The sequence below is a fragment of the Pyxicephalus adspersus genome, chromosome 6, assembly GCF_032062135.1.
Source record: "Pyxicephalus adspersus chromosome 6, UCB_Pads_2.0, whole genome shotgun sequence".
Taxonomy (NCBI): Eukaryota; Metazoa; Chordata; class Amphibia; order Anura; family Pyxicephalidae; genus Pyxicephalus; species Pyxicephalus adspersus.
The window spans coordinates 40,816,373-40,843,008 of record NC_092863.1 but is presented as its reverse complement, the minus strand read 5'-3'; the positions used below and the strand labels follow the sequence as shown (position 1 = coordinate 40,843,008).

Sequence of the window (26,636 nt, the reverse complement as noted above, 5' to 3'; positions counted from 1 at the left end):
TATCTATCTATCTATCTATCTATCTATCTATCTATCTATCTACCAATCTGCAAACCATATTATCTTTCAATCAGGGTTACTAGAGGTAAACATTATCAGTAACATTAGATGATGCCAGTCATATCTGTGCACCATGTTCCAATACCGATCAGGCAGTCTGTGGGGTATCAACATCATGGATTAACAGATTGTATACCAAAGAATTCCTCATCTGTTGGCCAGATGCTTTTGTTAATGTTTCAGCATCTGTTTATTCTCCATTATTAGATCTCCTAATAAATCCCTATTTAATGTACAGCGCTACGTAATATGTTGGCGCTATATAAATCTTGTTTATTAATAATAATAATAATAATAATAATAATAATAATATTGGAGGGGCAGCCTTGTAGGATACAAATACATTGGATAGTTAAGGTGAGATCTCATATTACAGGAAGATTGTACAGAGATTGTCTATTCAATCATCCACTTTAATCTCTTAAATCTCCATTGTCGGATTTCCCCCATTAGCTTCAGTTTAGCACAGGTGTACAAGCTCCTCTCCTGTACTGACCAAATATGTCAGTGTGCATTAGAACCTGCAGCAAGTCAGAGAGAACCTGTCTCATTACTTTTTCCTCCCAATTTTACTGTCCCTGACCCTCTGCTTTATTCATTGGATTTTAGTCCTTTCATTTATAGATGTTCAGCATCCCTTGTGGGTGTTACTTAGGGAGCTATGCATGTAAATACAGGCTGGTCAGGAACGCTTATACTTCCAGACTGACATCCTCCCATCAAATCATGTTCACTTTGTGTAACTCTACCCGAGAGCCAGCACACAGCATGCATCAGGGCTGGGGGCTCTAGAGAAAAGTACTGAGGCACAGGGCTGTGATGTACGGCACCTCTTCTACCAGCAATATTCGCCCCCATTATATACAGAATCAGCTGGGTCACTGGGCCGATAATAAAGAATGGAAGAAGTCCAAGGGGTCATTTATTAAAGGACAGACAGCCTCCTAGTCAGAAAAGGCATCATCAGGAATGCCACTTTTTTGGAGATCACCACTTCCAGTAATAAAAGATGGCGATCTCCAGATTTATCAAACCTTATTAGCACTTTCAGGTCACCAGAATGCAAGGTATGCCATAAACTACTATAGAGATTAGAAGTATTTGTTTCCAACACCCTGATTGCCACTTTTGTCATGATCTTTAATTACTGAAGCAGCTATAAGACTGGGAAAAGTGGCATTCAGCTTCTTATTCACGCAGATAATCTGATCACCAATTACGGGTAATTACTATTTGCCAGGAATAAAAAACCAGATCCTTGGGTAAGGAATATCTTTAACAATTGATGGGTATGACTATATAAAGATTTGTAAGTATTCTGTACAAACATTTTGCATTCTTTGACACATTGAAAGATGCAGAAGATTTGTCGTAGAATAGCGCATAGTACACAATGCATGTATTGTAACACCATTACGGTATACACTATTAAGACTTAGAAAATGGTAATCTGAGTTTATTGATCCACAAATCTCCTATATGGTTTTAGTTCTTTGATGCTCCAATATTTTTCTTGGGTATGCTTAAAGGATTCAGTTAAAAAAAAAATTTTATATTAAAGAATTTGACTTAAAGCTAATAAATCAATGGACTGCATGGTGGCTCAGTGGGTAACTCCCAGGTTCAGTTCTTCGCCATGGCACAATCTGAACCGAGTTCGTATGTTCACCCCATGATTGGATGGGTCCTTATTAACGCTTTGGTTACTCCTCACATACCAAAAACATACTGGAAAGTTAATTGGTTTCCTATTAAAATTGGGTTGCTCCTAGAGGAACAAATACATGAGTTTGGACTTCTTTAAGCACAGTGTAATATGTCAGCGCTATATTTTGGAGATGCTGCTTAGCGAAATCATCTATTGGTGTCTTGTGTTTTTTGGAGACTCCATTGGTGTGATGTCAGTACTTGTAATCCCAGCTTCCCCAGCTTGTCATATTCATTACAAACTGGTTTCACTTGCTTTACACGAATACATTATAGAGAGTGAAATAAGACTTTCTCTGCCAAAGGAGTTGGGTGGGGATCCCATAGAGGTAGGTGACAAAGCTGAAACTTTGCTCTAATCTTCTTGATATAGAAGCCAGACTATGATTCATCCGTCTAGAATTCATTAATAACTACAAAATAAGCTTCGTAGGAAACAAATTGGCATTTGGGGCATGCTCTCACTGACAGTCTTAACTATCATAATTGTCATGATGTATATGGTGACTACAGTGCTGCATTAACGCCCAAAAAACAAGTCTATTTGCCTTTAATTTTCTTCATTTTCCCCCCTATAAAAGTCAATTGACATATTGATACGATTAAAGCATCTCCTTGCACCCAGTGTTCTCCCTAGCCCCTTTTAGGTGGGTGCACCACCTGGCATTTTTCACTGACCACCCGACTTTTTTTCAGTGGTGACTGAAGAGTTGGAACACAATACAGGGACCACCATCCACTTTCAATATCCTATCACCAAGCGTAAAAAGATTTCTGGGTTGACCACTGCACCCCAACATACTCCAATTAATTGCAGGGCATTTGGGACTGTTCAGACTTGTGTTTATTATTGTCACAACACTTGAAGACTGCAGGGCAGCACCGTGAAAAACAAGTGCACAAACACAATACACGTGCAAACATGCTACAATCCACATGTTATTGTGCAAGGGATTTTGTGGACTTTTCCTTTATTAAAATAATCACAATTATAGAAAAACAGGTGCTGGAACTCCAGGAGGGGGAATGTGCAATAGAGCTTAGGTCAGCCTTAGTAGTGCATGCTGGGAAATATGAAGTTTTTTTTTTGTGGGAACTTTTCAGATGATAATTGTAATGAATAGAATAATATAAGTCTAAGATAGTAAACCTATAAGACATAGTTCTAATTCAGATGTGATCAGTTCTGATTTAAATGTTTTACTTTAATGGAAAGTAATATTACAGTAACAAAGTAACAGAGGGGTACAATATTTTTACTCATAGAATACATAAAATGAATATTTTACATATTATGTCTTTTATGATCCCACCTGCCTACTTGCAATTTATACATTTTTAGATAAAATTCCCAATTAGGTTGCATATGCAGGGACTGTGATCATTAACCTTGCATTAGGAAGTCCTTGAGAACAAAGATGCAGCCATAAAACCTTTGTGACACCTGATATGTACATCCTTGTCTAGGGTCATAAACACCAAGTGGTAATGCAAGAAGCTAGATGACAGTACCGGGTGCCGCGTCTCAAAAACAAGCCGGTAATGGCAGCTATACTAACAATTTATTTTACAATGTTTCTGGAACAAGTGGCGACCCATTTGTGGGCTCAGGTCATGCAGCTGCTTCTAGGCTTGACCTATGGCTTTCTTCTACATTCCACTAAAATGTGGCTGCGGTCTGATGCAAGCTTTACAGCAGCTGTTTGCATGGAGTGTGCCACAACTGGCATAGTACATCACCGCCATTGTCAGGAAATCATTGCAGGAGGGAGATCTATCCAGGCACAATGGGTGTAGCACAGAAACATTGCCTCTGCTAGTTATTTGCAATGCCTAACTCCACCTCTTTCACAGATTTTATATTCCAAGGCAGGACACTAAAATCATACATTAGTGCGTGTTGCTGCAACACTTGTCCATGTGGATGTGTTGACTTATATATTCACACGGAAATGTGAATCCCTATTTATTGGGAATATTTCCCCCACCTCTTAGATTGTAAGCTCTTTGGGGCAGGGTTCTTTCCTCCTCCTGTGTCACTGTCTGTCCCTTATTTAAGTAATATGTTGGCACTATATAAATCCTGTTTAATAATAATATCATCCCAATGCACTGTGCTGAATTGCTGATGAAAAAAATGCAGATGCAATATGGGACTGCAGTTCTGGGTTATGCAGCTTATTCAAGTAGACGTTGAACTTCCTTAACATGGTGCAATGGATGGTTGTTCTCATAGCACATGGGCTTTGTATGGAATCTCATGTACTATGTGAAAGGCATAGTTGTCAGTTGCTGAACAGTCCTCCCTTTCCTTTTAGTAAACTGTTCTGTCCCTTCCTATGTCCCATTGCATGCCATTCCCTGACTGTGGAATGCAATGGAGGGGGCATGGGGGCTACACTGCATAGATATATCATCAGTCTATAAAAAACAGCCGTACTTTGATCCCCAAGCTTCCATTGGACACAATGGGCCTGACATATTAAAGCTCCCCTAGTCTTTTATCAGTGAAGCTGGGTGATCCAGCAAACTTGGAATGGATTTCTTCAAATTATTTGCTATTTGCTAGCAAGTATTTCAGGTCCAGATTTGCTGGATCACCCAGGTTCACTGGTGAAAGTGTAACCTTGGAGCGCTATAATAAACCAGACCCACTCTTCCAGATTTATAAAAGCAGTCCAATACTGGTAAAGATAGACTATAATGGGAAAAACCTGAGTGATCCAGCAAACCTGTAACGGATCTGGCCCAGAATTGAAAACTTTTGCCAACTGATAACAAATGAAATTCATTCCAGGTTTGCTGAGTTCTCCCATGAAAGTCTATCTGCTCCAGTTCTGCAAAACTTTCATTAATCAGGCCCAGTGTTCACTCAAAAGCCTGTACAAAATGACAAAAAGTTTACAAAGTGATGATTTCATTACCAATCAAGTATTACATTTGTTAGAAAGCTGCTTTGGCTTTTTAAGAAAGCTGGGTTTATTTTTCAGTATGAATAAAGCAAAGCACTGAACAGCTGCCTTCATGTTCAGACCAGACTCTACTCATTCTTAGTTACGACAAGTCTGAATATGTCACAACTATGTGCGGTGCCTGTCATGCATTTCAATGTAGAAGCTGGTTGATCAGTGGTTACAGGCGATCACCACCCTGTAATTGGTCACAAAGTCACTTACGTGACTCAGTCTGAGAGAAGTTCCCATTATATCTGTGACTAATGAAATACTGCAAAATGAGTCCTGATGAAGCGGGGCAATCATCAGCGATGATAAATAAAAATCAGTTCACACAAAACCAACCACCGGCAGCATCATCAGTAATTATTCCCAGTTTCCTAATGCATTTTTTGACTTTTAATTCCTTATTCTTTTATTCTAGCCAAACACATTTTGTATTAGTAATATTTAAACTTTTTTGTGTCTTAAAGTAGATTAGACATGAAAAGTAATGTTATCTAAAATATATATACATTACACACCATAGGACCTCACATAAAGCACTGCACTGTTCTAGAGTAGCTGCACAACATTAATATGGATTCACACATTTTTGTATCTGACAAATGCTTGTCCTGAGGGTCTTATTGATAGCTAAGGTATGATTGTACGCTTAAAATATTTCCCCGGAGGGGCTTCAGTTGAATTAAAGTTTTTGTCAGCATTTTTTTTTTTTTTGTACACATGTCGGTCACTACCAAACTGGAACTTCACAGAGGCTTAAGCCACGTACAGATGTCAGATGATTGTCACTGGAAACAATCTTTCCGATCATTAGAATGAAGGAGCACTGTACACACAGCACTATTCTATTCTATGGAGTGAGGCAAACAAGGGGCCACCCTATTGTGTTCTTCTCCATAGGAAAGTACAGTGGTCATTCCCGATACCTAACCAGGGCAAATGAATGAATTATGTCAGGGGACTTTTATTAATATTATTATAAACAGGATTTATATAGCGCCAACATTTTACACAGCGCTGTACATTAAATAGGGGTTGCAAATGACAGACAGATACAGACATAGGAGGAGGAGAGGACCCTGCCCCGAAGAGCTTACAACGTCTGTGCATATGATTTTCTCCTGAGACAAGCACAACCATTGGTGACACCCAACTTATGTGTATAGCTTTAGTCTGTGGTACACCTACCATCTGAGAGTTTTGTAGTCACTTTGTACCTACAAACATATTCTCATATATTGTCTACACATGGAAGGGTTAAGATTTTATGTTTTGGATGTGAGAGTGTTCAATATAAAATTTGTGATCTGTACAGTTGCATGTGTCATCCTATTGTGTATATAAGATTTATATATGTTCTCTTCTAATATCTACATGGATCATGTATGGACCATCTTCTTGTATATCTACATACCTTTATTTTGTCTCTGCAAAGTCCCATTCTTTAGATATTCCCCCCTTTCTGTAGACCTGCTGCCAGTCTGCAAACACAGATTGGAAAATTCTGAGGAATGGAACTTCATATAGATTTAAACAATGTATGTAGTAAATCGTGCTTTGGATGAGAAATGAAAAAACATTGAGAGTTCAGGTACATTTAAGTCTTGTGTCTCAGCATATCTTCTATCCATTAGAGGTAAGTTCTTTAGGTTCCTTTACATGTTATTTACATTCTTTATTTATTCTATGTTGCATGATAGGAAGAAAAAATGAAACCACAGTTGAGGAAAGCAGTGGAGAAAGTGTACCAAATTTATTTAATGTGACCATTCAACTACCAGGAGGAGATGATATAGAAATACAGGTAAGACGGGTTGATCTGCTTAATCTATATAGTATGTATAGTAAAGATTTCTTAAAAGCAATAGCAATGGTTGTTTTTTGGGGCAAGTGTTTCAGAATGATGATCATGCTGTATACAATATGTGGCCAAAATAAGTGCACACCCCTTCAAATTTTAGGCCTTCCATTGAAAAGTATTGTTAATGCACATACAGTGTAAATTCATTCTCTGGGCCCTGACCTCAACCCTACTGAACACCTTTGGGATGAATTAGAACATTGATTGCAAGCCAGATCCTCCTATCCAACATCAGTTTGTGTCTTCACAATTGTAAATTCCCTACAAACACAAATCTTTTCTTTCAAAGAGTGGAGCCTACTGTACCATTTTATTTTAATGACTGTGGTTTTGTAATGACATGTCCAACAAGATCAGAGGCCTACAAATATTTTTTCATATTGTGTATATAACTTCTCTTTTTTATTTTCTTAATTTTCATCAATGTGACTGTAATCTGTCTGTATTCTGCATTGTTAGTTTAGTGAACCTAATTTAATGTGTATTAGGTTATTTCAGAGAGCCTGTTTCTAGACCAATCATTTAATCAACGTAGGATATATTTCGACTTGTAATAATGCCTTTGTATTTCTCCAGTTCCTTAAAGACTATCTAATCCCAAGGACACAAATGTCAAATCTCCAGCTTATCAGTCCTTAGATATAGTGACTGAATTAGTTTCTATTCCTCAGCCTAAGAATATAAGTACAGTACACAAATACAGAAAATACGTATTGTGGTTGTTGGAAATGTGGTGTCCTTTTCACTTACTGTGAGCTGCCAAGGTTGACATAGTTGTAGTCCTGGCTGGGTGTTCACCAGTGTTCTCCATAGATACAGTGAAGTTGTGAGCATAGCCTGGAAAAAAGTAAAACTACTGCAGCCAACACATCGGTGAACTGATAATCTGGCTATTTTTCTATATGTAATATGAAGTTATTTTTTTGCTTTACTTGCACAGGTATCTCCAAAAGAGCTAGTACAGGAAATCATCCAGGTATTAATGGAACATGAAGATTCCTGCCATAGGACGTGTTTTTCACTGCAGTTTGACGGCAATGTCCTGGACAACTTTTCAGAGCTAAAGTCTGTGGCAGGACTGAAAAATGGTTCCATTTTAAAAGTGGTGGAGGGTAAGTACTATCTGTGCTGAAAGGAGGGGCAAATCACTAATTAGATACCATACTTCATGGTACTTTGGCCATATTATCTTTTCTGCATGTCGCAGTTAAATAACATGTGAGAAGTATATTACCTTGATTACTTTATATATTATTTTAGAGTATTTGAGTATATTGAATGATAATAGGCAAATCAATGAAGGGAGGGGGGCATAAGATATTTATTTTAAATGTTTCATAACCATTGCTTTATTGAGTTTTCTATTTTTTTATTTTTAGAATAATGGTTTATTTGTCTTTCTTTCAGAACCATACACCATCAGGGATGCCCGAATTCACATACGCCATTTCCGAGATTTACTCAAAAGCTTGGACCTCTCAGATGCCTTCAATGGAATAGACTGTAGCTCATTGTCCTTCCTGAACAACATTTCTGAGGGTGATATTGGAGGTAAAATGAAACAACGACTAATCTCTTTAATATATATAAAAGAACCCTTATGCATATGTTTTGGACATATAGTGAACCTTCCTGTGAATCAATATTGTTACAGTTGTCCTTTGACAATTTGTACTAATGAATGAGACATGCAAAGTCAATCCATCTATGACATGTCAGAATAAATATTTTAGTGCCATTGTGAATACAGATGGTGATAACTGTTCTCCTTTCTAGATTCTCCCCCTCCTGAAAACAATGGCAAGAAGAAAAAACGCTCCTCCTCAGATCAAGGGTTGGATCAAATTGATTGTTCTCCTCCAGAATACATTCTTCCTGGAAGTACAGAACGACCACTGCAACCTCTTCAACCTATAAATTTAGACAGTAAGGTGAGAACTTGCTCTCCTTTCCTGGTAATTCTCAGTCCACAAAGCCATTTTAACCAAAACTTAGCTGATCTCTGGCATATATATAACTAAAGCATTAGAAAGATTACAGTTCTTTACAGTCGCAGATATAGCTAACATTGGACTGCTGTGGAGAATTGACTTGAGACCTTCCTGTTGTACTGACTTGGGGTTCCCGTTGGGGTCCCTGATGGCTAAGGAGTGTTCAGGGCCCTTGTGTAGTGGCACACTTTGCACTGCCCTATGTCCATCCTTGATACTGACATTATTCATAGTGCAGAGGCCATAGTAATCTCACCATTATCATATGCCATTACCATAGTCTACAGGAAGCCAATTAACTTACCAGTAAGTGTTTGGAAGGAAGTGAGAAGAATTTACACACTCCATGTAGATATTGTCCCAGCCAAGAATCAAACCTAGGATCCCGGTGTTGTAAAGCTAGAGTACTAGCCACTATGCCCTCATGTTGCCCAATTTTACTCTTAAAAGTAAATCAATCACAAATGGGTATTTGTTATAATCTAAGAATCATTTCTTACATGGTGCACCTTTCAGATATTGCTTGTTTTTTCATTATTAGTATATCTGTTCTGAAATTACTATTCATTTTTTAAAAATCCTCAATAATTCTATTGTTGTTTTGTACAACAGCCTCCTCAGTGTCTTAAATCTTTGGTTATGAGTGGCTGGAATCCTCCCCCAGGCAATCGCAGAATGCATGGAGATTTAATGTATTTGACAGTAGTAACAATGGAAGATCATCATATTAATATCACTTCATCTAACAGAGGATTTTACATAAACCAGTAAGTATATTTGTACAGGTATAATTGTTCACCAATTTATTTACGTCTTTTTGTTACTAATTATTTCACTAATTATTTACACTTTAGGTCCACTGCAGAAATATTTAATCCCAAACCATCCTCACCAAGCCACTTGAGCCACAGTATTGTAGAACTGTTAAACCAGGTCAGCCCAGCATTCAAAAAGAACTTTGCTGCTCTACAAAAGAAAAGGTAAAATTTAAAAAATCATTGTAGTTGCAGAGAAGGAATCACACATTACCTTTGCAATGACCTAAAATGATATGGCCTCATATTATGGACCCAAGATAAATATAGTACTTTTGTTTTGTAAAAGTTTATTATTTCCTTTGTTTTTTTTTAACATTCAGGGTACACCGACATCCACTAGAGAGAATTGCAACACCTTATCAGTTTTATACTTGGATTGCTCCTAATACTAATCATATCATTGACTGTGTGCGAGCAGAGGATGCATACAATTTACGCCTGGGATATGAGGAACACATTCCTGGTCAGGTATAATAATTTTTCTGATTTAAGGACGGCATAAAATAATTCCACTATTCCTTCATATTAATCTACTGAAGCCAAGCATGTTTCATAAACACCAAGAAGAGAATGGTCCTATATGTACAAGCTTAGAATGTTCCATACCAATGATGGACCATGCAGAATGAAGGCAAAAAGAATCAAAAGCATGGGGTTCAAGCAACGGATCCAAATAAGAATAAATATCTACCTTTATGTCTATGAGTTGGTGCTTCTGCTACTTGCTCTCATATGTTGAACAGGACACTTGCATAAGTATAGTTGGGATAAGCTTTTAACGTTCTTTATTGGTGACCTCTCACATAACAGTGCGGTCATCCTAACAAGAGCATTGCTAAGGACACCTGGTCTATCTGCACCTTCTCACCTTACCATTAGTAGTGAGAATGGTTTATATTGTATATATACAAATCTGCCATACATTATAAATATAAGCTACAGGCTAGGACCACACCAAACAACTCCATGGTCCATATGACTGATTATCACGCCAAAAATGTGTATTAAAAATGTCAGATTCACCAAAGATAAGAAACTATTTAAATCAGTACAGACCAAAATTACAAAAAATACTGCTATGTAAAGAATAGGGGTACTGGGCTCAATTTTGGGAAATTCAAGTTATGTATGTTAGCTTTTTTACTTATTGTTAAGGTTATCAGACCTAAACTACATAATGTTGAAAATTAGTATGAATACATAAATGTGTCTGGAGACTAATATCAGAATTTCTGTGCAGGTATAGATACATTTTATTATCTTTATATACATATATAGCTCTGTCACATAACTGACACATGAGTGATAATATAGGATGGAAAAATAATTGGTAATTGTATCCATCACAGACCAGAGATTGGAATGAAGAGCTGCAGACAACACGAGAACTCCCTAAGGAGCTCCCAACAGACCAGCAGCTGCGACAGAGGGCCAGTTTTAAGGTAATTGAAGCAAGTTTTGACATTTCATTCATAAATTAAATAAACACTAAAGAATAACATGTGTCAAATAATAATAAACTTTTACAACCTAAATGGTACTAAATGTACCTAAATTTAATGTTTTTACATTGACGCAATTAAACTTGTTTTATATTATATTTTGATTATTTGCATTTAACCATTGCTTTACAAATAATTATTTATTTCAAGGGTAATACATGTGTCTTGCTTATAAGGCAGGCTTATATGCATACCCATGGTCAGCGTCAGTAAAAGATATAGCATCTATATTGTCAATAGGAGAATAAAGCAAGTGCATTCAGACAAGGAGCCACAGTTAGTGAACCCCTAGTAAAAGGGATGTTTGCAACTTTAATTCCAGACTTGGTTTATTAGCTCATTTTTCATGATAATTAGCTGCACCAGAATTTAACAACAATGGGTAAAAATGTAAATTTGTTATCTTTGCAAAACTATTTATATTTTCCCAACTTTGACATTTTAGTCAGTGACCCAATATTCCCTGTCGTATTCATTTTTAATCAAGGTTCTACCCATGAAGCAGAACATAATTCATTTTTTTTTTAATGCATTCAAGTGGAGCCTTTATTGCATCTTTAATGTATATGCGTGTAAATTTTTTGAACATCTGGCTTACAATTAACAATAACTTGGACAGTATGTGAACCCAGGGCTCTACCTGATGGCTCATATTTGATGTTACAAATATTAAAATTATTTAAAAATAGAATTTTTAGTTTTAAATACTTTATATATATACTTACTTTTTGATAGGAATGACCTAACACTATGTAGAACCTTCTGTGTTTTATACATTACATACATGTGCAGTTTACTAGTTCCGATAACATAATGGGCATTGTTTCAAGTGTGTAAAAGAGCACTTGTGTTTTCAGGAGCTGCATTCCTCTCATGTGAACACATTCCATGGAATGCAATAAACTTTGCTCACACTTCTGATGTGTTGAGTGGGATTCCATGGACTGATATATCATATATGAAAAACACATATGCTTTAAATGAACACATAGATATCACAAGTACATATATTTCTTGTATAAAAAAAGACTTGGAAATGTCTGAAAAATTTCACATCTTACCATCTACGTAGACAATGACTTAGAATGATAATAAATTTTAGAAATACTTTCAGATTAGATTGGCTGGTTGTGATTTTGATTTAGAAATAGATAACAATATTCCTTCCAGACAAACATCACCTGAAAAAGCACACCTGCTATTGGCATAAAACAGATGGCAATAACATTTTAATAATTTGGGGTTATAACCCTTGTCCATTTTGAATGCTGGTTATGTCCAGAAACTTCTCTTTTATACTTTGTTTCTCCGGAACTAGAATTGTACTCCAGTTTCTCAAACACTGTTTAATATTACTCAGCCAATGATCTGCACCAATTTGTGTACTACAATGAACAATATGAGATCTATTTTTGTTTTTTCAGATCAACTCTGATTTTGTTGGAGCCTCAACTCGAGGAGCAATGGCAGTCATCGATGGTAATGTTATGGCCATTAACCCTGGAGAAGAGACAAAAATGCAGATGTTTATTTGGAACAATATCTTCTTCAGCTTTGGATTTGATGTGAGGGATCACTATAAAGATCTAGGTGGAGATCATGCAGCGCATGTTGCTGCCAGCCATGATTTGAAGGGTGTCCAGGCTTACAGTGACTTAGACATTGAAGAACTGTACGTCTTGGGTACCGTGGTTCTTGATTACCGTGGGTACCGAGTAACTGCTCAATCAATCATACCTGGGATTTTAGACCGTAAGGAAGACCAGAGTGTTGTTTATGGATCAATTGACTTTGGTAAAACTGTGACAACAAGTGCAAAATATCTTTCTTTACTCCATAAGACCTGCAAACCACTGAGGATATTGAGGCATGCTGTTCTGAATGAGAATGATGAGGAACTGCATCTGTGTTCCTCTGTGGAATGCAAGGGGATTGTGGGTAATGATGGCCGCCACTACATTTTGGACCTCCTCCGAACATTCCCTCCAGATGCGAACTTCCTTCCTGTGCAGGAAGAACACATATTACAAGAATGCCGCAACCTTGGATTTCCAAAACCCTATCGACACCGTCTCTGTTGTTTACGCCAAGAACTCTTGGAAGTATTTGTACAACACAAGTAAGTTCACATTCATTGAAAATATTTAACAAGTAACAAAGTGGTTTGGAATATTGGTTGCAATGTCAAAGCTGGTCTGTGGCAATGCAGTTGTGCCTTTCCTTTAGTAACCATTTGTTTCTAAATGATTACTGGATAAATAAAAAAACAATACAATGTTCTCCCCCTTTTGGCTGGGCGGACCGCCCCGGCACTTTTCATTACCACCCGGCTGTTTTTTGGGTAGTTACTGAGTAGTTGTTACAATACACGGGCTGCCACCCACCTGCAAATTCCTCCCACCCTGCTTAAAACATTTTCTGGGTTGACCACTGCAATAGGTCAGAAGTCTTGTATCCTCCTTAAATTTGCCTGGAGTTGAACTTTAAGATGATGTAAGGAGAAACAAGAACCAAGAGTGATTTTTTTTGCTGTCTGTGACCCAGTTCTGGTAATGTTCTAATTTCTTCTTGGGGCCCTTTGTAGCCATTTTGGTGCCCCAAGTAAGATACCCCAAGCCAGCAAGGTACTCCCAGTGGCCACACACCATCATATGTCAGGAGGAAATATTGATCATGTATTTGCTGAAATTAAAAAATGACACAAGCAATTGCATCCCTTTCCAGTTTACGACAAAATGTATATAATTTTGTTCGAGTTAAAGCCCAACTGAACTCTCAGTTTGTTGGTAAACTAAAGCAAAGGGTGTTCAAAATCATACATTCTTCATTTCCTTAAGTAAACAGCTGTGGCCTGTACATAAAAGTCCCCTGTCCCCTGTATGGGAGCAGGGATTTGTCTACACAGGACCAGCATGCCCTCCCTTGCTTTAGTTCTTTAACTCAATCAGCAAAGCTTCTGCGCTCTGCTGGATTGAGAGCTGGGTCTGTTTCAGCAGGGAAATTGCTGCACCCCTGCAGTGAGACAACTGATTTCACCAGAGAATGAGGGTTTCTATTTTCAGAATGCTTTTAGAGACCAGAGGTTATAGCTTCTTTCTAAAGAACATGAACTATAAGCTATTACTTTTTTTTAATGCACTAGGAATATATTCAGCTGTTTTAATGTCAACGTTCAATTGAGCTTTAAACTTTAAACTCTTTCTGCAAGTTTTGCACAAATTGCAAGTAAAGTTTTTAAACAATTGATTTTATGTATTGATTTTTTACTTGTATCTCAGCAAGCTTTAAGGAACTACTGCAAAAATATTTGTGCATTTATTGATATTGTTAAGTTTTTTTAAGTTTCTTTTTCTTAAAATACAACCATGAATTCATTTTTCTGTAGAATTTTGCAAATAAAGTTGGGTTGGCTTTACCACTTACAGGGAGACTAAAACAGTTGCACACCTTTTCTGTGTTTCCTTAGTGGTTTTCATGTTTTAGTTATGTTTTCTGCCTTATTTACCACTTTTACAGGTATGCAGACTTTATGAAGATTGTAATGGAGAAGTCACATCAAGGAGATTTACTTAAGCCTGATAAAGGTAAGCACAGGTCACCAACAGGAAACTTACATATACGTTAAAGTATGAGATTTTACCTTCTCATAGTCATTTTATAATTGCGGTAATGAGATAAAGTGCAAACACATGTACCTGAAATATGCACTTGGTTTCTGCAGAGAGTTACTTTACAAGTGGTCACTCTCCAATAGGATCAAGTCAGCAATAGGTGCACTATATGGCCAAAACTTTGTGGAAATTTGACCATCTCACCTACTACATGGCCAAAAGTATACATACCGCCCCCCTTCCACCATTGACAACAGTTGTACCAGGAATGACTTTTCCCCTCTGCACAAATCTAGGTCCATAATATTTTATGAGGTTGATTTGGAAAAACTTGAGTGGCACTGAAACACTTTATAATGCTAGTTATAGTGCAACCATTAACACAGCCTTATTGTATGGTAGAAAGTTTTATTTTTAAATACACTTTCTTAAAACAAATGGGTTTTCATTCCATTCTTTGCCTCTGTTGGGGGGATTGCTTCTTACTTCCTGTTCCATTATTGACGGGACCAGGATAACAACTGAGCAGAAAACTTCCAAATGGGTAACTAGTCAGCAGTAAAAACTTAAAGCTGACCTCCAGCCCTACCTTCAGCCCTGCAGTTGTACAGGCTCTTCTTCTGTACTTACTCTGATTTCAGCATACAGGGCCTGATTTATTAAAGCTATCCGAGGCTAGAGAAGATACACTTTCATCAGTGAAGCTGGGTGATCTAGCAAACCTGGAATGGATTTCTTCAAAGTCATTTGCTGTTTGCAATCACATGTTTTAAATCCTGGACCAGATCCACTTCAGGTTTGCTGGATCACCCAGGTCAGCCTGCATTGCATAGAGCAGCACAAGGACCCTTGATCACAATACAGGATCTATGATGAGATATGTAATGGAAATAGAAAGGTTTTATTTAAAAATGTCATTACCATGAGGTAACTTAGGAACTATGGAAGGAAAATTTAATCAGATTATCAGTGATTATTATATAATCAAATATCAGTTTTAACCTTTCCACACAATGCATAGCCACGCAAAAATTTCAGAATTGGAATTTATTTTTCTACTGAAATATATTCATAAGGTTAACAAAAATCTATTTAGTTTTATGATAGGTTAAGATTTATATTTCACTAAAATTTAACTTTAATTGATTCTTTCTTTCAGATGAACTTAAAGGAGCAGACATTGTAAGAGAAGCGTGCCGAGAGATTGGTTCTGTATCTGAGTACATCTTTGATATTCAGTTTAATCCAGATGTGTATTCACCAGGTTAGTATTTATAGCAGTGTAAATCCTTGGCTTGTAATCAATCCAGTGCTAAAATGGAAAACAATGACTATGAACAAAATAGATAATATGGCAGTTATTGCTAGTAATAAAAATTGGCTGCAGGCCATAGGTTATACCACTTTTTGTTAAATAACACCATTTTCTTTTTTTTAGTGGTTCGGTTTCCAGAGTCCCAAAACAAAGCCCTCCAAATACAAAAGAGATTGCTGAGTGAAGCTGCAGCCTTCCTCCTGACTGTGCAAATCCCCAACTTTGTAAGTTTTCCAATGATTTCTGATTTGCATATGTATTTATTCATAAACAGTTGTATAAACAAAAGGTGCAGCCATGCATTCAGAGAATATTAATGTCTACTTACACATGTTCATGAATGTTGCTTCATGCATTGATGTATAATATGATAATTTGCCAATTCATTTCTTTAAAAAATATCTATGCACCAGAAAACATATTTAAACATTTGTGTCCCCAATGACAAATGCGTGATTTGATGTTTGTAGTGGCCCATTAGAAATTTGTGGAAGTGATCCCAAACAAATGTGTCTAACACATATTAATGCACATTGTTAGCATGTAGTAATGACTAGTGTAAAGATTACTAATCAAAGCAAAGGAAAACATTACAAATCAATGTTAATATTTAGCTTAGCACAATAAAGTAGAATAGAGCCACCCAGGCAGACCCATCCGAATCTTATGGGCTTCCAGCTAATGTCATACAGAAAAGTATGCTGCCTTCCTTTTGCTGTCTGTGCTAATTTCAAAAAGTCAGCAGAAAGCTGGAAAATTAGTATTTGCCTCTTTCACGGTCACAGTGGAGATGTAGGACCTCTATTCAGAAAAAGTATTGTGGGACATATGTAGCTTCATAAGTCAGTTGCATTGTTGGTTTAAAATATATACAATGTGATAAAACTGTCTTCTAACTTTTCATGCAGATAAAGGCATGTTTGGGCCATATAATTATTCCTTTGGATGGAAAATCACTTACAGAGGCACTTCACCTTCAAGGGATCAATGTGCGGTATTTAGGTACTGTGGCTGCTATGATTGATACACTGGAAGTACGACCCTCTCTGGATCATCTTTATGTAAGTATCATATATACACTTCTAATGTATCATTGTATTATTCTTGCTTACTTTGGTATTAACTGCAGTGGTCTGACTCCCCAATCCCTAATACAAGATCTTGGTGAAAAATTAATGCAACTCTGGATATAAATAAACCTTGTTACATTGTATAAGGTTAATACATAACTTATTGAAATTATACCATAATGAATGCATGTCAAACTCAAGGCTAAAGGCAGTCTAACAAAAGTTTTGACTTTTTTTGGGTATAATATAGCCTGATGATTGAATACAAAGTCACTCTGGAGACACAGACTTTGACCTGACTTTTTTTTTTGGCCAGGTATATATAGCCTGATATCCTGTCTTTTTTTTAATTTTTAATGGTATCTAGCACCGGTAGTAATCTGTACATGGCCTGATTATTGGCCGGATAATAATGCGTATATAGACATTTTACCAGCTGCAAATGTTTATGGATATTAAAAATTTCAGAATGAGATAAAAAGAAAAGAAGATACTTTGATAAGCCTCGTATAGTCATATACATTTGTAGAAGCTGTAGCATATAAAAGTTGCCAAGACTCTAGTAATCATTGATAAAATGCTGACTTTGTTTTTCCTTTCTTCCTTAACAGAGAATTATAATCACAGAAATTGTCACAAGATCAGCCAAAGCAATCCTGCGCCGCTATTTGCAGGTACATGTAACATGTGAAAAGAAATATAATCTAAATGATTTATGTAACCAAATGTGAGTGGAACTTCAATTAACCCTACAGCTTCAGTGAATATGAATAGATGCATTGCAGAGCTGATTTTGGTGAATTGTCCTAATATTCTGTATATAGGTCACATGATCCTTAACCAAATCCAGGTTTGGACATTTTATCAAAAAATTGAACACAATATTTTGTTTTTTATCCATTGTTCTCAGATCAATTATGTTAGGATAGTTTTTTATACACATTTTCATTGTCATTCTCAGTTTAAATAGTTAAATAGTTGTAGAAATGAAGGCATGTATGTAGGTACATTGATGTATAAAGAAGGATGCATGTAACATCAGCCTTGTTCTTCATGCCAGGGAGTAGAGACATCTGCCTTGTCAGCTGCTGTAAGCCACTTCCTGAACTGCTTCCTTAGTTCTTACCTCAATTCTGTGGCTCATCTGCCACCCGATGAATTAATGACTCGTAAAAAGAAGAACAAGAGGAAGATACGTCCAATGGAAAATGGAGAAAGTACTGCATGGACCGGTCTGACGCCAGCTGATCTGTGGAAACAAATCAAACGCAATGCTAAAGAAAGCTTTGATTTTACACTTTCAATGTGAGTTGTGAAAATTACTTTTTCCTTTGCCAGTTTCCTTTTTTACAACTGATCTTATTAAATAAAGGGAAAGAAACAGAAGGATCCAATAATACTCAATTGATTACTATTTTTCATTGTTTTGAGTGCTCCAAGCTGAGGAAAGGTGAGATTTTTTGGTTGGGGCTACTATACAAAACTGCTCATTACATTGCCTTATGAAATAAACGTATGTCATTATCATCGTTCCACATTTATCATCTGATTACAGATCGACACTTTGTTTAGCTTTTTTCTGTTCTGCTCACCACTTTCAGAACATCACATTTATAAACTGGTGATCATTTCATTTTTAAAATGGGGAAAGATCCCTCGATTTCTGTACCATAACCACACTAAAATGGCAATCAGAAGCTCTGTTCTCTTAAATGGATTACCAGTTTTTCATATTTCAATGTGATGAACATTTAATACAACTGTGGCTGCTATTGCCAGTTTTGTAAAGTGATTGCAGCAAACACCAGTGGTCTCCATTGTAGCCTATGGTGTTCCCCACTATCAAAGTGTCAAATTCCACTGGTGATTTTAAAGTGGCAGTCACAACGTTTGCTACTTTGAAATTGCAATGATAGTTATTTAACAGTTTCATTTGTTAAGGTCATATACTTCTAATAGGCAAAAAGTACTATGCTGAAATAACTGCACTTCATCCTACTTTTCTTATTACAGCACAAACAAAGCCTCCAAAAGTATTATAAAAATACTTCAAAATAAAAAACTTAAAAAAAATTAAAAAAAAAACATTTAAAGTATATCCAAAGCCTAAACAATGTTTTACATTTTTTGGTGAGGGATGGTTAAAACCATTTTTCGTCTGTCTGTGTCCCATTTGCTTTCTAAGAGACACAAAAGAAAGTGAGAAGATCATCTTCCAGTGACCACTTACATTTTTGAATTTTCCTTTACTTTCAGCCTTAGGACAATGTTCCCTTACACCAATATAGAGGGTGAATCTCTGAATGGGGACACAGACAATATTACAAAACATAAGTTCTAAGTTTTTAATTAATCTAAAGAATTTTATCCTAAAAATATATGACTAATTTATTCAATAATCCCAAGACATACACACAAAAACATACACCCTTCTATATGAACAGTAAACTTGTGATTTGTTTATTAATTTCAAAAGCATTCAACTTATCAAAAAACTACCAATAATTTATACAAGAAATTTCTATTTTTGCTTAGATCATAAATTTGTCCTTTTTCTGCTTTCAGTAATTCTGTGGAGCACTTGGTGGAGAAGTTTAGCCTGCAGAAAGTGACGCTGCTCCGGGAGTTCTGCATAAAGACTGGAGTCCAGGTACTGTCTCAACGTGTATAAGAATGTCATGTTACTGTCTGCAGGGTTCAATCTGCAGATGTGGCAGTTTTCTGATGCTTACAGTAACGCCATTCAAAGACAAATTGTTTTATCTATGCGTCCTCTTCTACTCTAACAAATTCATTTCAAATTGAATGATAAATCTAGTAAGTAAGTCTATTTAGACACTTGCAGTTTCTGACCTTTACACTGAGAATCTGTAACTGGCTGTTTCCTAACCAACATAGGAATATGTTGTAGATCACAAATTATACTTGTAACCAGAGCCTCCAAAAAAAATGGGTCTTGGTAATGAGTGTGTCAGAGGGGAGCATTGATTTTATCTATATGTGTTTACCTATGGAATACAAAGGGTTGTTTTCGGGCAAATACGATTGACCGGTATTGGCTCAGACACAATTATTATTATGGTGCGATGCCATGTGAGCTTCAGATGGCAATGGAAACTACCCAGCTGGTGGTAAAAATTCTCTTCTTCTCCTTTGCTACAAGTGCCTGAAATATAGCAGCACACTGTACACTGTTTCTTTCTTAGGTTGTTCTCCGGGAATATAACTTTGAAAGCCGCCATAAACCAGCTTTAACAGAAGAAGATATTCTAAATATGTTCCCTGTAGTCAAACATATCAATATCAAGGCAAAGGTGGCCAATCAGCTGTTTGCTAAGGCGCAGATCAGCATCCAGCAAGGTAAGACATTATTTTTAGGCATATACTTTCTGTTGATTCTTCTTTGTTTTGGAAGAATTTTACTTTAAAAAGAGACCGAAGATAGGTGATCCCCAGTGGGTCACTTTGGCGTGCTGGAATTTGGCTTATTGAACGTATTGTGCCCATGCATAAAGCAGGACTGGCGTTAAATGTTTTCGTTGTAAAAGCCTCCATCAATGTACATAGTGTGCCCAGCGAATCCTTGGCAGGATCACAAGGTGTCCTGTATATGAAAGCTGCAGATTTAAAAAGCTTGAAGGAACATTAAAATCCACATTACCATATTAAATATTAGATTAGATGTTACCATTTTAAGTTTTGATTTATTTTAGATTTAGACAGTTGTTTGGTACCTATCCAATTCAATTGATGTTTCTGATTTATGGATCATTGTTCTCCTTACAATATCTAACATGATTCTTTTTCGCACATATTATGATGGCCAAGTGATTGTACCCGCACACTCTAAAACATTCATTCATTACTGAAATATTTTATTCTGTCTTCTATTGTTTCTTTACCATTGGTAAACTACTAAACAGTAGTAACATTTTTTAGGTTTTCAATCAAAGTCTTTAAATGAACGTGTTGCTCTTTGTGGTTTACAGGTGGCCTACAGGAAGGTGTGGTTTTGTTAAATGAAGCTCTGGTCCAATTCAACAGCGTGTATGGTGCCATACATCCAGATATTGCTGTGTGTTTGCGTCTGCTTGCCCGAACTAAATTCCTCTTAGGGGATATCGCAGAGGTAAGATTTAGGAAAGATACTGTAGAACAGAGGTCCCCAACCCTAAAAGGCCGCAGCCTTCTGACAGGTGGGCCACGGCTCTGGCTGGTGCACTCACCAGCAAGGTCAGGAGAAAGACCCCGCTTAGGGGGGAAACGGCCAGAGCCGCAAACCACATCTCCGGTGGGCAGGTTGTGTCTCTGGAGTGTGCGGGTTCTGGCATCATGATGTCACTTTGGGGGGAAGTTTCTACCTCTTTGAGTGACACACGTCCCCCCGGAGTCCGTGCATTTAGTGGTCCGCGACATGCAAAAGGTTGGGGACCACTGCTGTAGAACACATTGAAAAGCAAAACACATTTTCTTTTTACCCTGACTGTTGCAGGCCTTGGTTTGCAACATATCCTGCGTACACTGGCAAATAAATGATTGCACTGCAGACAAATATTGAAATGTCAACACATTTTGGTAAGGGGAGGGGGGGTTATACAGCTTTCTGCTAAAATAGCAAGGGAACCATTTTATGCTTCTGCATCTACTCCGGTGGCTTTCGAGTTGTTTAAATTACTGTCCTGGAATAAATATGCAGATTCAAGATCTCTAACTAAGCATACCTGTTCTAGGTAATTGATTCAGAATGTACTGAATCCTGAGGCTTAGCATGTCAGGCAACTAGCAAAGGTTAGAAAAATTTAAAAGGAGATCAAAAATGACAATGCAAGTCTGCGAATCCCAAGGACATATTTTAAATGTGCAGTGGCTAGCTCCTTGTCTATGCAGCACTAAAAGTTTGATTCTTGGCCAGGACATTGTATGCATGGAGTTTTAATGTTCTCCCTGTGTTTACCTGAGTTTTTATGCTTATTCAAAAAAAAAAACATTGTAGTAGGTAAATTGGAATCTCTCCAAAAAAATGGCCTTCCCTATGATAGGGACTGCAGATTGTTACCTCCTCTGAGGGATAGTTAATGAAATGATCATGTGGCTAAGTACATGATAATATGAATTATACCAAACCTACTTGTTAGTTTGTTTGTTTATATATATATATAAAAATTGTGTTTGAAATATGTGCTACGTGTAATATGATGATAGCCTCCAATCACAATGAAAGACAACACAGATCAATCTTTATTCAAACACTTGGATAAATAAGGCCCACAGTGTGTATTTCAGGATGCTAGATGAGAAGTACTGCTATAAAAGAATACTAAATCGCTTCCAGTCCTCTAAAATGATACATAATAAAGATGAAATGTCTGTACAACAAACCTAATTACTATGTTAATCATCTCACGCTTGTATTAACTATTTTGTATGTTTAAAAAGTTATTGAAATTTAAATGATAAAATTTACATGACACCCAGGAACTCCCTGCTAAAAGCAGAGCCTCTAATAGCTCAGTCTGACACATATTTGTATAACTGGACTTACCTGCAAAATTTTGTAACTATTGTTTTTTTTTTAACAGGCTCTGGATAATCAACAGAAAGCAGTGATAATGACGGAGCGAACACTGGGATATGAGAGTGCAAACTCCATCCAAGATTATGTAGGTTTAGCAGAATAAGTGGTTTGTATGCTATATAGTCTTGGTTGTAGAGTTGTAATTAATACCCCCAACATGGCTGCATGGTGAAATAATTACCTTCCCCCTTGTACCTTGTTATATGTGCGTTTTTTTCATACCACACTGCAGTGCTAAGGACAAAAATCAAAGTTTGCTTACCATTTTATGAGAGATTTGTTCTTTCATTTTTTTAGTGTGACATATACATAAAGAAAATCTGGTTAAATCTCTAGTGTTCCATTTATAAAAGATTGGGTCAGGGTGTGTGGACAGGAGTTATTATGATATCGCACCATTTTCACAGGTTTGCAAGTGCTAAAAGTCTGAATGACATTATGCACGCTTGCACTTGCACATATCATCCAAAACATCCAAATAATTTATTTACACTAGGGAGGGGGTATTTTTACATTGATTTTTAGGTTTTCGGTAGTCTTTTATTAGGATTACTTTGGGCAGATTCAAACCAGCTTTATGCAGCAAGTGTGGCTTTTCCCTTTGGTGATATACAGTGCTTCCAGCATGATATAGAGGTTGTCAGTATGAGAGTTTGCCTGAAGGAGTAGTCTCAAGCTGCCTGTTATGAGCATGAGACCTTGGAGCATATTTGAAAGCTTTGATTGTTAAGGATCTAATGGCAACTTTGATCTGTTTTTGCTCCAGGGTCTTATACTAAGCATTCACTAGCTTGATACAGCTCCTTCTTCCTTCATTTGAACATGGGGGTTTAGGAGGTCCCAAAAAAAAAAGGCGTTACATTCTAGACACACCCTCCATAATGTTATCATCTTGATCATATCCTAATGTGTTTTCCAACAGGTCCTTCTCTCTCATTACTGTTTTGCCAGTGGACAGTTACCAGTGTCTCTGAAGCTGTTATATCGTGCTCGATACCTAATGCTTCTTATAGCAGGTGAAGATCATCCTACCATGGCTACACTTGATGTAAGTACTGGCTTTATTTTAAAAAAGGGTATATTTTATAATAAATGAAAGGTCATATGGACATAACTGGATATCATGGAAAACCCTAATGAATGAATCATGTGGGTGATCACACAATCAGCCGTCTACATGATTGTTGTAAGACAGTCCTAATAGACAAGTAGATAGAAATGATAGTTTTTATAGAGGACTTTTATATCACTGCTTGATTCATATTTGAGATCAGCAATATATTACAGTGTAAATGATCTATTTTTTCACACGTATGACTATTTTTGAAAACACTTTTGTGAATGTTAGTATCTTTTTGCATAAATTAAGTTATAGTTTAGGCATTTAGGCCCTTTATATTTTTCAAACATTAATCAGAATTATACTTTTCAAACTGAAGTTTATGCATGGCCACAGCTACAATATGTAAACCTTTAAAACAGATAATGTAGATGAAGGAAATGTTTCTTTCACTATGCATGTGTACTTTTCAGGGTGTGTTATTAATGGGATTATTTGCTAGACTATGGGCATTTTAATGCTAGGCATACACTATTAGAAGTATGCTTAATTTGACAAGTGATCAGTATTTCCCTGATTGAAAATCCTAGTGGTAATAAGGATCTTTTACTGTCTTGCACTGTCTGCTGAAATCTGTTCTAAAATTGACTGTAATGGGGCCACCTGCTAGCTCCAGTTGCAAAGCTGTGCAGCTGTCAATGCCCATAGTCCCAGTTGATAAAAAGCCCTAGTTTGTAAAAGATTTGTGTTTAGGTTAATATTTTTTTTTTATATGGAATCATACTTTGAAAAGGAAACTGTACCTCTTCCCTGCTTGCCAATAGCAGATCCTGGCAACCCATAGATGAGCAAAATCATGTGTCAGACATGAGCTATTTAGTGGTGGCCTGAAGGGTCTGCAAGTATAAGTCACGAAGATCCTCTATTCACATAAGACTTATTGCAGTAAGCAATGCCATTATAATTTCACCATCACAATGGGACAAACAGAACTGACTTGTTCAGAAATAAAACACTATATTTCCTATGTTTTTATCTTTACAGAGCAATATTGGTGTAGTTCTACAAGCCGTTCTTGAATGTGACTTGTCTCTACGATTTCTTGAGAAAGCCTTGGACACTAAAAGAAAATATTATGGAAATAAGTCTTTGGATGTGGCTCTAAGGTATCTAGATATTAGAATTAACCCACTGTATGCCAAATATTTTGTCACCCCTTTTTTGAAATTTCCGTATGCTTTGCTCCTAACATTTTTTGCTTAAATTTATAAACATCTTCACTGATTGTACATTATAGATAGTAAGGTCACTCATTCACATCACACAAAAATCAGTATATCTTGTGTCTACAAAAAAACATTTCCACCCACCCTGTCACTGTTAAATACAAATCCAACCTGTTTGTAGAGCAGAGACCAAAAAAAATAATGGGATTTGGTTGATCGTAAATTGTCCAGTTGTGTATGAACTGCAATACAAACCCGTGTTTATTCCGTTCAAGACAACAGGTTTACTTTAATTGTGGCTTTACCAGCAGCACCCTAACAGAAAAATGGGGAATTCAATGAGAGTTGGATTTACTTCTCTATTTTGTAAATGCACAAGGTGTCAGCGTAAATTATATTCTCAATCACCAAACACATTACTAGCCTAATACCAATTAATTCCGAACTACCTTAATTTTATATATTTATCAAGAGATACCTTTTCCTATCCTAAGTTGAAATCCCTTGTTATATCAGCTATTTAAAGTGAACCTGTCAGAAGAGAAATGTGGGGGTCCCATTGCTGATCTCCTCTTCTTGCATGGTTAGTTGACTGATTGTCTAGATTGGATTCTTTCTTAGCCTCTGACCTGGAATGTGTGGAATAAAAAAAATTAAAACTAGCCTTACAGTAAGGCAATAACCTTTTTCCAAAACCAGGGATCAGCAACCAGCAACAAGGGCCTTTGCATTTCTTTCCTGACAGCTTTAACTACAGCCAGATTAGTAAATGTTATTGTTAATTATGATTACTACCTCCTTTGGCAGGCCAAGCTGTCCAGCAAAAGGGGTTGTGAAAAAATTGGTCTCCTGATATAAGTGCTTAAAATCCATGTGATGCAAACTATTTTCTAAAAATAGAAAAATGCAGAATCAAAAATTTCACATTTAAAAAATGAGAAAAAAGTGGCTCTACTGGCAGTATCAACCACTACTAAAACATTGTTTACAGGGGAGACTCAGAACAAGAAAAGTTTGTTAATTCTGTTAATGTCAAGACTCTATGTATGTTAGTCTTGATTTTGCCCATAGCTACATGGCGGTTGGCCAGAATACGTACTGTTCTGTTTTTATTACAAAGCAAGAGATGGCATTTGTAGAGATGTACAACTCTAATTCTTAAAGGTTTCATTTTGACATTTAAAGATGGTTTGGGGTATTCTTTGGTCTCAGAACACTAATGTACACAAAATATGTTGTTCTGCTATTTTAGAATAGTAGGGTGTTACCATAGCTTCATCTGTTGTTACTGACATAGTCAGAAAACTCTAATTTTTCCTGACACAGTTAAATCTAGCGTCACGCTGATCTGACAGAGGGAAATGATACAGCCCTTTGGCTATACTGTATTGTAAAATCTGCTCTGATGTTTCTTAGGATCACTTTTCATCTATCTCCCCCAGGTATTAACATGATGCTGCTTATCTGTTACATAGCTACTAAATCTAAATTACAGGCTAATCCAGGATGAAATGACAAGTCATAGCAATTAAAGAAATAATTTATCATAGCATAGCTTTAGGTCACGTATGTTTCTTGGACCACTTTAGACATATTGGGGTTGACTTACTGAAGTAGTATTGGGTGCTCGTATAGCAAATTGAATTATCCCCATACAAGCACTGCAAGCTTTTTTCCCGTGCAAGTGATTGCAAGTGATTGGGTATTCTTTGCAAAGTGAACTATTAAGACATTCACTATGGCACTATTCCTCCCACTCACAAGAACTTTGATCACTATTCTTCCCACTAACACCGAAGATGGGGCAGTATTGTTCCCACTGACACCAACGATGGAGCACTATGCCTTCCACTGACACCAACAATGGAGCACTATGCCTT

At 36.7% G+C, this 26,636-nt stretch overlaps 1 protein-coding gene across 1 annotated transcript in view; it reads left to right on the top strand.

Annotated features, from left to right (window-relative positions):
- The window catches only part of LOC140332714 (clustered mitochondria protein homolog), a 33,961-nt gene that overhangs the window by 3,394 nt on the left and 3,931 nt on the right, over window positions 1–26,636 (top strand). The window contains exons 2-22 of the mRNA XM_072413908.1: window positions 6,428–6,531; window positions 7,529–7,700; window positions 7,996–8,139; window positions 8,365–8,519; window positions 9,192–9,346; window positions 9,434–9,559; window positions 9,718–9,865; window positions 10,747–10,839; window positions 12,324–13,018; window positions 14,416–14,483; window positions 15,670–15,774; window positions 15,949–16,049; window positions 16,734–16,886; window positions 17,507–17,569; window positions 17,956–18,200; window positions 19,461–19,545; window positions 20,102–20,255; window positions 20,885–21,024; window positions 22,475–22,555; window positions 23,393–23,518; window positions 24,575–24,696. Of these exons, the coding sequence (XP_072270009.1) occupies window positions 6,428–6,531; window positions 7,529–7,700; window positions 7,996–8,139; window positions 8,365–8,519; window positions 9,192–9,346; window positions 9,434–9,559; window positions 9,718–9,865; window positions 10,747–10,839; window positions 12,324–13,018; window positions 14,416–14,483; window positions 15,670–15,774; window positions 15,949–16,049; window positions 16,734–16,886; window positions 17,507–17,569; window positions 17,956–18,200; window positions 19,461–19,545; window positions 20,102–20,255; window positions 20,885–21,024; window positions 22,475–22,555; window positions 23,393–23,518; window positions 24,575–24,696 (3,235 nt within the window). The remainder of the gene's footprint in view (window positions 1–6,427; window positions 6,532–7,528; window positions 7,701–7,995; window positions 8,140–8,364; window positions 8,520–9,191; window positions 9,347–9,433; window positions 9,560–9,717; window positions 9,866–10,746; window positions 10,840–12,323; window positions 13,019–14,415; window positions 14,484–15,669; window positions 15,775–15,948; window positions 16,050–16,733; window positions 16,887–17,506; window positions 17,570–17,955; window positions 18,201–19,460; window positions 19,546–20,101; window positions 20,256–20,884; window positions 21,025–22,474; window positions 22,556–23,392; window positions 23,519–24,574; window positions 24,697–26,636) is intronic.